This window comes from Stylophora pistillata, chromosome 4 (genome assembly GCF_964205215.1).
Source record: "Stylophora pistillata chromosome 4, jaStyPist1.2, whole genome shotgun sequence".
In the NCBI taxonomy this organism is placed as follows: domain Eukaryota; kingdom Metazoa; phylum Cnidaria; class Anthozoa; order Scleractinia; family Pocilloporidae; genus Stylophora; species Stylophora pistillata.
The window spans coordinates 17,544,392-17,556,970 of record NC_142522.1 but is presented as its reverse complement, the minus strand read 5'-3'; the positions used below and the strand labels follow the sequence as shown (position 1 = coordinate 17,556,970).

Here is a 12,579-nt window from a genome sequence, read left to right as displayed (position 1 = left end):
GTTATTATCATATTGGAACAATAAAAAGAAGGGGTTACCGGACTTGTTTTCATGCAATAGCTTTCGTGAGTTTAGCAGTTTCCACGCGCGTTCTCGAGCATTTAAAAATCTGGATTCTATAAGATCGACATTTGCTCATGATCTGTTTTAGCTACCGCTGACAATTGCGTGTGCTCGCGCGAGCACCTACGATCTGATGTTTACAGACGTTTACTGCTAAGAAAATCATTAAACAGCCGTCAAAGACAGCTTCCCGAGCTCATCTTAAAAATCCTACACATCACTTCTGGCTGTATCATATTATTCTCCTTGAGGTTTCAAAGTCTTCTTCCACTTCAGGTAGATTATCCTTCACTTGAGTAGTTCTTTTTTCGCCGTCGCAAGATTTCATATCGGTTGCGAGGATTTTTTTCTACTTATCTGAGAAATTTACCTAAGAGCTTGTATTTGATGTGTTGAGCGGCCACTGTGAATGCAGGAGATAGAAACTAAGATAAAGAAGACAATTTTCGGAGAAGTAAAGGTTGCTTCACTTCACATTGAAAAGAAATATTCAACCGAAATGAAATCTTGCGATGTGTGAAACTTGCCTTTTTTCTAGATTTTCTGAAATTCCGCTCCGTAGAATTTTTTAGAAATCTTTGTGCATTTTCCTTTTCAAGTGCCAAATGCAATCACTGAAAAAAATCACGGGGTCACCGGGTTAGTTTTCGAATTATTTAAGCCACAAGCTAAAAAATGCGTCTGAATACGCCTATGAAACCGTTGCCATGGAAACTGCCAGTGACGAAATGACACCTATTTTTGGATAACCAATTATTCTATAATTCAACCCCGTAAAAGTGTTCAAATGGCCTTGGTCAGTCTTTCTGTTGTATTCTTTCAAAGTTACAAACCATCAAAAAGATGAAAACCGGTACGAGCCACCTTAAGAAGACGTTATAACGAACTTGTGCGCGCGCGACTTGCGTGCGTGTGCTTAATAATATCGTGCGTGTGCTTAATAATATGCTTAGGTTAATAATATCGTAAGCAAATCACGCGGACTTTTTTATTTTTGTCGTGTGCGATTTTCTTAGAGAGAGTTGAAAGTTTTTAAAGTTGTATCGATTGGCGGTTTGTTTAACGGTCGTTGTCGTTTACCGCCGGTGAGTCTACAGTTTACCGTGTTGGAATTAAAGTGTCTGTTTGGATTTTCCGTTTCGCATCCGAACAAGTATCATTTTGCCGTTATCTTGTACTTTTCTTCTAATCTTAGTATTGACATCATGGTGCGTAAGTATTTCAACCTAATTATTGACAGTAAAAGGGCGATGTTCACAGATTAATGGGAACATTAATATATAGACTTTGTCACAGTTTCCTCTTGCACTGGGGTAGTGCAATGTATTTTTTCTGGATTAGTAGGATTGCATCAGGCAGAACAAAAGTATGATTGATTCTTTTACGATTTATTCAGATCACGTTCCATCGGGGAAAGTATTTCAACGTCAAAATGGAAATTATCTAGCCTAACAATTAATGAAATAAACCATCTCTTAATAGACAGGTACTTACCTGGATTCGAATACTATTCTTTGTATATCATTCAAATTGAATCCAATGAAGCCTTTTCCTTTGCTCCCTTGAAGATCGAAATGCAACGTCCCACTATCACTGGACGGTATGGGTGGAGGATGGGAAGCACGGCACGATGGAGGGATAGGTGGAGGTACACGGGCTGGCGCCACTCCCGCGTTTGATACACCCAGAGTGTGTCCAGATAGAAAATCGATTGAGCTAACCAACAAATGATAAATCAAATAACACAAAGTTGAAACCACTTACATTAAATCCAGTCCTCAACTTTATGCCATACAGTGAACTTCAAGGACAACAAAATAATTCGTATACAAATTTCAGGTATCAGAAAAATTACCTCTCCACCAGATTTCATCAAAGCAAAGGATAAAAACGCTGCCGACAGTTCAATCTTAAAGAGCATAATACATGTAACAATTCGTGGCGCAGGACTTAAAAGAACAGCTAATGAAATTACCTGGAGTCAATGATCAAGTTTTTTATCCCACCCGTGAAACAGAGCGCGTAAGGAGCGTAGGATGACTTATTGGAAGGAATGCCACCGATATAAAACGGTTCATGAAGAACTAACGGTGAAGCTTCGAAGTTATAGAGACCAGTGTAAAGAAGAGTGTTGTTCACGTGCAGTTCGTATCTGTAAAAATAAAAGAAACATCACAAAAGCTAACGTACTTGATGCATGCAATTAGCCCACACTCTCGGTAAAAGTAATGTTGGCTTTACATGCAGCACAAAGAGGATTGTTGCAACTACCCATTGCCTGTGAGCTGTAAAAGCACCGTGCGCCATGAGTTGTCGGAGAAGGTAATATTTGATGAAGTGAAGACAGGAACTGATTCGATGTCCCCTAACCAAAGGAGTAAGTCTCCATGTAGCAATGCCATGTACAGAGATGGTGCACTCTGCGTCTGAGAAAAAAAGAGAAATAAATCATGAAGCGTGGGATATATTTACTTTCTTGTAAACTAATTGATAACATTTGTAAATTTGGAATCGTCCTTTTTAAAGAATCGACGATGTAGATACAGCTGGATATAAAAAGGCATAACTATTGTTTGCAGGTGTCTAATGAATTGTTGTGACGCACCTTTTAAGGCTTGTAAACCAAGTAAAGTCGTGTTTTACAAACCAAAAGTTCTGAGTAAAAAAAAAAAACAAAACATCCAAAACACTGGATAAATTGAATGAAATCGAAATCGCTCGGGTGTCACAGAAAATCAAATGAATGTCAATGTTGCTTACGGATTTTTCGCTGAAGAGAAGAACGCCACTTTCTCTCTTTGTCTTAAAAGTAAAGAGCAATGTAGAAAATTCTGCTTTTCCGATAACAACAGCTGCATATGAACAGTCGCTCATTTCGGCCACGAACCCGTAGAAACGTGTTCCATATTCTATCTGGAGAGTTAATACCAAAAAGGTTAAGCAATTTAATAGAGGGTAAATAATTTAAAGTGCCTGTTCTAATCAGTCTTCCTAAATTGATTAAGAAGTGTGCTAAGTTAACCCCCAAAACCATTTTATTTTACTTTCTATACGGTGCGTCTCCACTGCTTCCGCTGTTTGGGACACTAACCATTCCTCAATTTCTCATTTGAATGCATGTATAGTACGTGACAACAAGCTTGTAATTCGAAAATGGAGAACGTTACCGTGCGAGGGAAAGCACCCACCAACTGGAAAAATAGCATGGTTATAGCCATTGGTTACCAGTAATTAGTTACAAGTTTCCTTCCCTCTCTCTAAATTGCTTCGTTCCTATACCTGCGGATCATGCTTGTGATTTCCTCTTCACAGGCTGGAGATTAAATATTGTAGGTTTAAAAAATAACTGTATCTTGGTTATCTCATTAAACTTACCCCTCCTTTGATAACGCCAGTAAACGATACCCCATGTTTTGAAAGCATAAATGCTGGGTCGTTGAAGAGCCGCGGAATTAGAGATGAGGACACACTACTGTACAGCAACAAGTTTTTCATGTCTCCGGAGAAAGCTTCGGTAGCTTCAAAGACTATGACACTGAAGAGAAGAAAATCATATTAATTTACACTTAAAGTTACTTATAGAAGGACACTGGCATCAAAAAGTTAAAATTGTTATCAGATTCTCTTAAGAGACTTGAATTAAGCGTGCCATATGATGATCAATCTATCCGTCCACTAGTGCACCCGCATAAAGCCTTCATAGTTTATCAGTCAGTAAGTCATTGAGTGAGTAAGCGAGTGATTGAGTGGGTCAGTCGCTCAGTCAGTCAGTCAGTCAGGCAGGCAGTCGTTGGTTCAGTCAATCAGCAGTCAGTCAATCAGCCGTTTAACTAGGTCCATGGTGTTAAAGTGCACCTACACCCAAAAAATTTTTTTCGCTTAACGAAGTAAGCTTATTTTTTTGAGTATTTCTGCGCAAAAATTTTTTTATTTGCTCAAATCTTCAATTTTCTATGCCCAGTCAAAATACGGAAAATCGGCCGCCATCTTGCCCCACGGCCGAGTTTAAAGAAGAATGGCTCTAGCGGGTAATGTGACGTCAAATCGAGAACACGAAAGTCTGCATCTCACACATTTTCACTTGTTTGGGAAGATTGTCGTCGCTATCGTCCGAAATATGCCGACTAGGTGTGTTGTATGAAGATTGTATGGAGCGCGATACCCTCTTGCAAATTTCACACGTTGCTACATCCTTCCACAACACACTTAGTCGGCATATTTTCGGACAATTATCGACTACAACCTTCCCAAACAAGTGAAAATGTGTGAAAAGCAGACTTTCGTGTTCTCGATTTGACGTCACATTACCCACTAGAGCCATTCCTCTTTAAACTCGGTCGTGGGGCAAGATGGCGGCCGATTTTCCGTATTTTGACTGGGCATAGAAAATTGAAGATTTGAGCAAATAAAAAAATTTTTGCGCAGAAATACTCAAAAAAATAAGCTTACTTCGTTAAGCGAAAAAAATTTTTTGGGTGTAGGTGCACTTTAACCATCCTGTATTATGCGGGGAATGGAATATAAGGATATGTGATGCTTATGCGCTGTGATGATATAAATGATGATGATAAGTCTGGTTATTTAATGAAGGGAAATTGTTCTTCAGTAAATGACACAAGCATACTCGCAGGAAAGTATTTAACAATTATTCTACGAACGCGCGTCGAATATGAGATGATAGATAGCCAACGAGGCGCGTAGCGCCGAGTGGCTATAATCATCTCATATCCAACAAACGCGAGTGGAATAATTGTTTTATTAAAAACGCTACATTAAATTGTTAAATTTTATTAAATTTTTAGCTCCTTTTCAATTTTAAGCATATGCGTAGGCTTACCATATCGTGGTTTATGGTATATTGGCCAATATACCATAATGGTATCTGAGCCAATTATAATGGCTAAGCCAATGAAAAGTCTTGAATTGCGTTATCCAATGATCCAGTTTTTAATAAATGAAATTACACTTAAACACAGAGATCAACTGGTATCTTCTGAATGGTATTTTACTGATAATGAATAATCACCGACGAAAACTCGTTAATTTCTCAGTACTAACCTGTTGGGGTTTAGAGATCCATAAGTGATCAGATGACCATTGGCCATCACAGTTTTACCGGTGTCGACAAAACGGCTGTCAGGTGTCTGAGCTGAGCCCAGAGGATTTACAGTTAGGGTCGCATTTACGGAAGTCCGCACGATACCAACGTGATACCAGCGACCATCGCCGTATGAAGACCTATGAATGTAATTACAGTGAGGTACTTTTGTTAGCAGTAAATACTTGTCCAAGAAAGACAATTGCACATACAAATTTCTGGGGAGTTAAGTACCACTTGATTTCTTTAATGCCTTGAGAGGCGATTTTATAAATCAAAATAGCAATATACAGTACCTTACTTGAGAAGTTCGGAGTGAGAAACTTTCAAGGCATGAAATTTTTTTGTTAGCATGATACCATTATTGGTTTGTATTACTCACCCACTGCTTGTCAGTGTAATTCCATTATTTTCCCCAAATTCGAAATAGAAATTAACTTGTCCATTGTGAAGATAAAGAGCAAGAACGTATGTCTGTTCTCCACTGGAAACAGCCATAATGATTCCATTCTGGTGCAGGGTTCTAAAGTCTAATTCCACAGAAACATGCCCAGAGCTGACATTGAATTGCCCAACTGCATGCTGGAGGAAACCGTTTCCATAAAGACTAACTGCTTTTCCATTGTGCGGATAGAAGTTGGGTTTGTATCGTGGAACTGCGTACATGACACCACCAGAAGATTGTAAAGAGTTCCAGAGATTGTAGCGATTGTTGTCAATAACAAGATTATCAATAATACCGCTGAAGTGATCAATCGGTAAAGATCCCTGAGGAATAGAAATGTATCAAATTTCAATAGACTCGTGTGAATTGTTTTTTTTTTATTTCTGTTTGGAGACAACCCAGGTGCATAGAAGCAGATTTCAGTCAACCTAACCTTATTTTGTCTCTTGCCCTGAGAAATGGTATGATTGATGATCAAATTTGCATAACCTTATTTGTAACAACAGTTATCCATATTGTGGCCAATCGATATAAGGGCGATATGAATTATTTTTAAGCCAGATTTAATTACGTTACCATTACGTTTAGAGGTGAGCCTCCCAGGTAAATGATGCTATCATTGCTAAACTGTAACGTCTTTCCATTTACTGAAGAGCCATGCATGGAGGCTGTCTCGCGCATCTGTCGGTCTGCACTGACTGTTAAGAGTGCGTCGGCCTTAAATCTGCTCAGAAAAAATCGAAACAATAAAGCTTACCTCGTTGCAGGTATTTTTTTCGCTAGAGATATCAGATGATAAGGTTTGCGTTTAAAGAGAGACAGTTGACAAGTTACCTCTAAGCTTGCTGACTAATGACGAGTCAGTTGTAGAGGGCAACAGAATCTGGTGCAAAGACGAGTTCAGTACGAGGAAGGAAAGGGGATATTGTTTCTAATATGATTACAGGTATGATTACATAGTCTGATCGTCTGGGCAAGGGTAGAACTGAGAAGGACTGTTCTCAGTTCTCCATTGTGGCGACTGACAGTTCAACAACCTTAGCGGACGCAGCATCAGAGTCGGATGTAGCAGTATGAAGCAGGTAGTGGGTAAGTAGTAAGTGACAAGCATTCTGCACTGATATGTTTTGATGTAACTTCGGACGATTCCATGATTATACCGCTGTTTACAAAATATGTTAAGTAAGAATGGATCACTCTTAGATGACTGCCCCCTTTTCAGATCAATGTGTATGCTTACCTGGTGAAATAAATGTTGTACCAGGTGTCATTTTTTAGTATCAAGGGATTCTGAGCAGTGATTGGTTTATCGCCGAGGTCATACATAACACTCATAGTACTGTTTGATATATAAAAGGCGAGGCTTTTCGTCTGCAAAAAAAAATGAGGAGCAGGAAAATATACTTATTAATTAAAGAATAAAACCACATGAGCGAGGAGATCCAAATTTGAAAAAAGTCTTTTTCTTTTTTTTTTACTGTGTGCTATTATATACAAAAGATGGTTTGAAGGCAAGAATTGTTGTGAGAGTTAAAAGTGAATGGACAAAAGTCCGAATTCCTGACCAGCGGCAAACAACTCGAGCAGTGATCGTACCGGGTGCTCTTTTTCTCTATTAACCCGCTGACCCTTAACGTTACCGTGCACCTTCAGGGGTGTCTCGCGTGCAAGCGATGTTGCGCATCCGGTTTGAACTGTAGATATCTAAACCCCTATATCAAATTAAAGCTTATAGGACTGGCTATCAGACTATACCAAAAATGTTGAAAAAAAATGAATTGTCGAATTTTTCACGACTTCTAAATGCGAGCGCCCGAATCACCTTTTGAACGTTACATGTCAAAGCAAATTTTGTTTTTCGCTTATTTAATGTGTTCCTCCGTTTACGGGGCCAAAGCGCTAAAAAAACGTGTCTGCCATTTGCCATAGGATTGAAAAAATGTGGAGTAATCGTGCAAAAATCACTCTTGAAAAAACGTATTTAGAAATGAAAAATTCGGGGACACGTTTTTGTTGTTTATATGTAAAACTAGCTGCTGTCAAAATTTGTGAGCAATCGAACAAATTCGCTTTGACTTGTAGCTCTTAAAAGGTGATTCGGGCGCTCGCATTTAGAAGTCGTGAAAAAATTCGATAATTAATTTTTTTTTCAACATTTTTGGTTTAGTCTGATAGCCAGTCCTATAAGCTTTTATTTGATATAGGGGTTTCGACAGTTTAAACTGGACGCGTTACATCGCTTGCACGAGAGACACTCCTAAAGGTTCACTGTAACCTCCAGCTGTTATAGTATCGCTTTCCTCCGAATAAAGGACGCCCGATCGCAGCATTTTTTTTATAGCAGAGCAAAAAACAAAAAGAAAAAGGTTTCCAGAGCACAATTCTCCAAGTAACACGTAAGGTGGCATGTTTTGATCAGAAACAACATTCTACTATTCTTACCAGCCAATAAGAGTGTCCGGTGGTCTTTTGATGAGGCTCTGCTATCAGATACATTACAAGACCCTCAGTGACGTTAGTCTTGATATCAAACGAGATCTCGTTTCTCAAAGGATGTTCAACTGTTTGGGCGGATGGAACAAATTGTACCCAGCTATCATTCATAACGAGAAGGGCTAAAGGCAACGAGGCGGCCATCATTCTCACTTGACTGAGTTTTTCTGATACATTACTCATGCGTGTTTCTACTTGACTTCGGATAGGCGGGAGTGAATCCTTAACTGATTTGGCTTCTTTAACGGTAGCATTTACTTTCGGCTCATGTGGATTTGGTGTGAGCCTTGCCGAGATATTTTGCACTGTAAAGGAACAAAAAAACCTACGTCTATGGCATGCTATGCAACTGAAGTACTAATTTTATCGAGGACTTTAGTCCTTTACGGCTTAAAAACGGTAGCTACCGCTTAAAGTTTACAAGAAACAATAGCCAGTTGTTTAGACAAAGGTGGTATGATACTAGAACACCTTCGAGACGTGGAAAGGAATGACAAGGACACATCGAAACCAGTCGCTAGACATTTTAATTTACCTAATAATTCTAAGCAACACATGGCAATCTGCGGTCTTTCCTTACACTTAGGTAGCACGGAAAGCCGTAAAACTCTTGAACAAAAGCTCATCTTTCAAACCGGCAGTCTAAATCCCACAGAGATCAACGAACGCTTTTCATTCCACTAATTTATTCTTGTTTTTCTCGTTGCCTTGTTCCCACCAATAACGTAGCTCCATTCTCTGCCTTTAAAAGCACACACAACCCACAATTTCTCTATTCGCTCCGACGAAGGGCCAACGCTCGAAACGTCAGCTTTTGTAATCGTTACGGTGGCCAATTTACCACTTCAACTTTGTTGATATATCCAAATTATTTCGTTACTCCCACCGACGCAGCCCCAAACAGTTTCTTTCGAAACTATCAGCCTTTATTCAGTGGTATGATACTACATCATCAATCAGTTTTAAAGAGCACCACAATTGTCATTATTTTAGAAGTGCCATCGTAATTTTTTTTTCGCTAAACACTTACCATTACTAAAAGCGTCATTAACCAACTTTATTCCATCTTGAGATGATTCTTTGATAAACCGCGTTTTATTCAACAAAATCTCTAAGAGCAGGCCCATTTCATTCAGCTGTTTCTCCAGTGTAGATAGAAATACACTCGTGTTTGTCACTTCGTCTTGTGCTTGCATCAAAAGAGGTAAAACACCTGGAGCTATAAGCAATAAGTTATAAAACTCATGTCATTGTTATCATTATCATGTCATGTCATTGTTATCATTATCATGTCATGTCATTGTTATCACATCATAAAACTCATGTCATTGTTATAATATCATATTATGTCATTGTTATAATAGCATGTCATGTCATTGTTATCACATCATAAAACTCATGTCATTGTTATTATATCATGTCATGTCATTGTTATCATATCATTTCATGTCATTGTTATCGTTATCATGTCATGTCATTGTTATCACATCATAAAACTCATGTCATTGTTATAATATCATGTCAAGTCAGTGCTCCACTGTTATACCTCCTATAAAAAGTAATTTCGGAATGAATTGTAGAATTACATTTTTTTTTTAGTCATTTCATATCTAGAAACTTTCTTACTAGTAGGTTTCGTAAATTAACCGGGCTCATTAAAGCATCCCTACGGCTCACCTTTCTCGGCGGCTGTACGATACTGGACAGCGGCACCCTGAATGGCGGCAAAATGCCTGTAGATTTCATTCCATACAGCCAAGGAAGTTAAGAATGTCGATTTTGCCTGATGAATCATTTCCTCCAAATCTTAAGAAAAAACAGTATTTCAAATACCTGTTTTGACAGATATGAATCTACAATTGAAATAATCAAAGTCCGCTTGTTAAACAACTGTCTGTATATGACAGGATACTAAAGAACTTTTTTCAATCATTGTAAATTCATAAATCAAACAGCTGCATTTTGCCGGTGAAAGCGTAGGGGGGAGCTCGCCCTGTGGGCGAGTGTGAAGCATCTGGTGGCGGCTTAGAATTTTTTCCAGTGTTTTCATCTCGGCATGGCAATTCGAGCTCTTTATGGCTGGCACTAGTTGCTTCAAGGGGCCTTTGCGTTTCTAACTGGAAGACCTTGTAGGTCCTCCTGTGGGGACAAGTTAAAAAATCAAATCGAAGTTTTTCGTTGGAATGCCATATCTTTCAATCTTTGAATGGGAGTTTTGACTTTTTCTCTCTTGAACAAGGCCACGTTTGGAAATGAATAACTTCCGCATGATTTTTCTTGAGATGACGAACCCAGTCGAAGCCCAATAAGGTCTGCTCCCTCCCCCTCCTCCACTGAGGAAAGGAAGTGGTTTTGTATAAAAGCTAAATAGACCTCTCACTCAGCGTTCTCTTGAGAAAATAATTAGCATCTGTCGCTATACTCACTCTGTGTGGTAGCATTTCGTTTTTCTGTAGCATTATAAAACTCATACAGTCCTTGCCACGCTTTTTTGGCCCCAGCTTGAAGGTAATCCAGGGAGAAGATGCTGAGCTTTAGACAAGAAATGGGGATAAGTAAATTATACAGACTTCAAATAAATAAAAACATGGTATTCCCATGCGGCCATGTTATGCCCTTTATTTCAACAAATGGATGACATGTTACGGGTGGAAAAATGCAAAAGAAGACGCAACAGATAAACATTATAAAACTGAAGAACAAAGTAAACGAAAGACTGTCTTTTGCTGAATTAAATTTTCTCGATTTTGTACACAAACTTTTGACAATTGTTAAGCATGAACAGTCGCCCTGTCTCTTCTGTGGACTACTTTAAGTCCTGAATTTCTCGTTTGTTTACATCATTGTTCAAAGCATAGGTTTGACATCGTTAGAACTTAAAGAAAGATATCACTCTTTTTTAGGTGACTATTTGTGGAAAAAGTGCAGAACATTTACCTGTGTTCTGTGCTTAATTGTCAAACACAATGGAACTCACCTGTTGGTTGAGAACGTAAACTGTTTTATTTGACTGTTCCACGAGACTGAAAGACCTGTTGACAAGCTCACTTATCTCAGAATATTTGTCGATCGCCGATAAAGCTTCGGCTCCATGGGTCCGACTACGATTATACGTTCTTCAAATAAAGAAATACGAGTAACTTTTTAGTATATTGATCAGGAATAACGGAAAATAAAGAGTTCCCAAGGAAAAAGAGGAATGAAGAAATGCTGCGTTTAAATAATGTCTCTAGCCCTTGTTAAGGTACACTTCTAAATATCATTCAATAATATTGAAAACGAACAAAGATTTTTTAATCATAGCTAATACACCGAATGCAAATATGGCGTCCAATTTGAGTTCCCATTGTTCTGGAGTGACGAGCCTCTCACACATGTAATAATCCTTTTGTATTTCCACGTGAAGACGAGGCTAGTCAGTCCAGAACAATGGCAATTCAAATTGGACGCCATATTTGCATACGGTGTATATGGACGACGAAACTGCTGACTTATCAACTATTGTTCTCATAAATAGTTAATGTGAGCAAAGGACAATTAGTAAAATCGTTCCCAAACAAAAAGCTTAATCAAGAATTTAGCTAGTGGGTGGAGTGGGTGGTAATTGTTTCAATCTCATCTTTGCACTCACTGATCCATTTGATTAGCGAGTGATTGCAGATACGAGGCTTGGTTTTCAGCCTGATGTAGTTTAGCTTCAGCAGCCAACAGCTTTTGCTTAATGCTTTCGAGTTCTATTTCCAGTAGGTTTGATACATCTGTTAGTCCACTCTGTGCAACGAAGTTCCCACTCCTTATTTCAGAAAGGTCCTGGGGCATAACACACAAAAAACAAAAACAAAAAATGCTAGAACCATCTTAGTTGCTGATTAAAGACACTGAGGAAAACAATATGATTTCTCGGCACAATGATAAAAAACTCTTTTTCACTCCATCCTTAACAGCTTTAAATTATATTCGTATCAATTATTTTTTACGTGAAAAATACGAGAGTTCCGGATTCAGTAAACAAAAATCCAACCTTTTTGATTACATTCGTTTTAACTGTCTGTCACATATTGTTATCATTATATACCTGTGGGATTAGTGGATACCATACGGTGACGATGTTATCAAGGAAGTTTTCCATCTTAGACAAATCGATAAGCACTACGCCCATTAAATCATCTTGTTCACCAGGATCATGGTCATATACAGCCAGCTTCAGTTTGGTAGCATTCAACTGCTCCAGGGATACGGTGAAGCGAAGCACATCGGCAAATGGGAAATTTGGGTTTAAATTCTCTGTAAATGGTTAAGATACGAAAACTCCACGATAGAGATTATACGACAAGGTATTTATTTAACTTTCTCCAAGTTTTTCAGTTTTTATCATCAGTACAATTAAAAGGTCCTATTTTCGGATAAAAGTAGACACCACTTTCAAGGTGTGCCAATCCACTCTTACATTCAAAGTAAAAATGTTCTTGTAACAGTTATC

General features: G+C 38.5%; 1 protein-coding gene across 5 annotated transcripts in view; it reads right to left on the bottom strand.

The window, feature by feature from the left end:
• LOC111325254 (uncharacterized) overlaps window positions 1-12,579 on the bottom strand; it is a 50,222-nt gene that overhangs the window by 4,175 nt on the left and 33,468 nt on the right. The window contains exons 29-44 of one of the 5 annotated variants that reach the window (XM_022929029.2): window positions 12,175-12,383; window positions 11,731-11,909; window positions 11,077-11,215; window positions 10,526-10,631; window positions 9,777-9,905; window positions 9,130-9,318; window positions 8,049-8,404; window positions 6,847-6,977; window positions 6,183-6,330; window positions 5,544-5,929; window positions 5,122-5,301; window positions 3,439-3,598; window positions 2,824-2,976; window positions 2,335-2,489; window positions 2,039-2,215; window positions 1,558-1,779 (exon numbers count right to left, since the gene is read on the bottom strand). In XM_022929029.2, the coding sequence (XP_022784764.2) occupies window positions 1,558-1,779; window positions 2,039-2,215; window positions 2,335-2,489; window positions 2,824-2,976; window positions 3,439-3,598; window positions 5,122-5,301; window positions 5,544-5,929; window positions 6,183-6,330; window positions 6,847-6,977; window positions 8,049-8,404; window positions 9,130-9,318; window positions 9,777-9,905; window positions 10,526-10,631; window positions 11,077-11,215; window positions 11,731-11,909; window positions 12,175-12,383 (3,019 nt within the window). Of the gene's footprint in view, window positions 1-1,557; window positions 1,780-2,038; window positions 2,216-2,253; window positions 2,490-2,668; window positions 2,719-2,823; window positions 2,977-3,438; window positions 3,599-5,121; window positions 5,302-5,543; window positions 5,930-6,182; window positions 6,331-6,846; window positions 6,978-8,048; window positions 8,405-9,129; window positions 9,319-9,776; window positions 9,906-10,525; window positions 10,632-11,076; window positions 11,216-11,730; window positions 11,910-12,174; window positions 12,384-12,579 lie in introns of those variants that run through there. The other 4 variants (XM_088758368.1, XR_016000515.1, XR_016000514.1 and 1 more) reach the window with 4 other exon arrangements.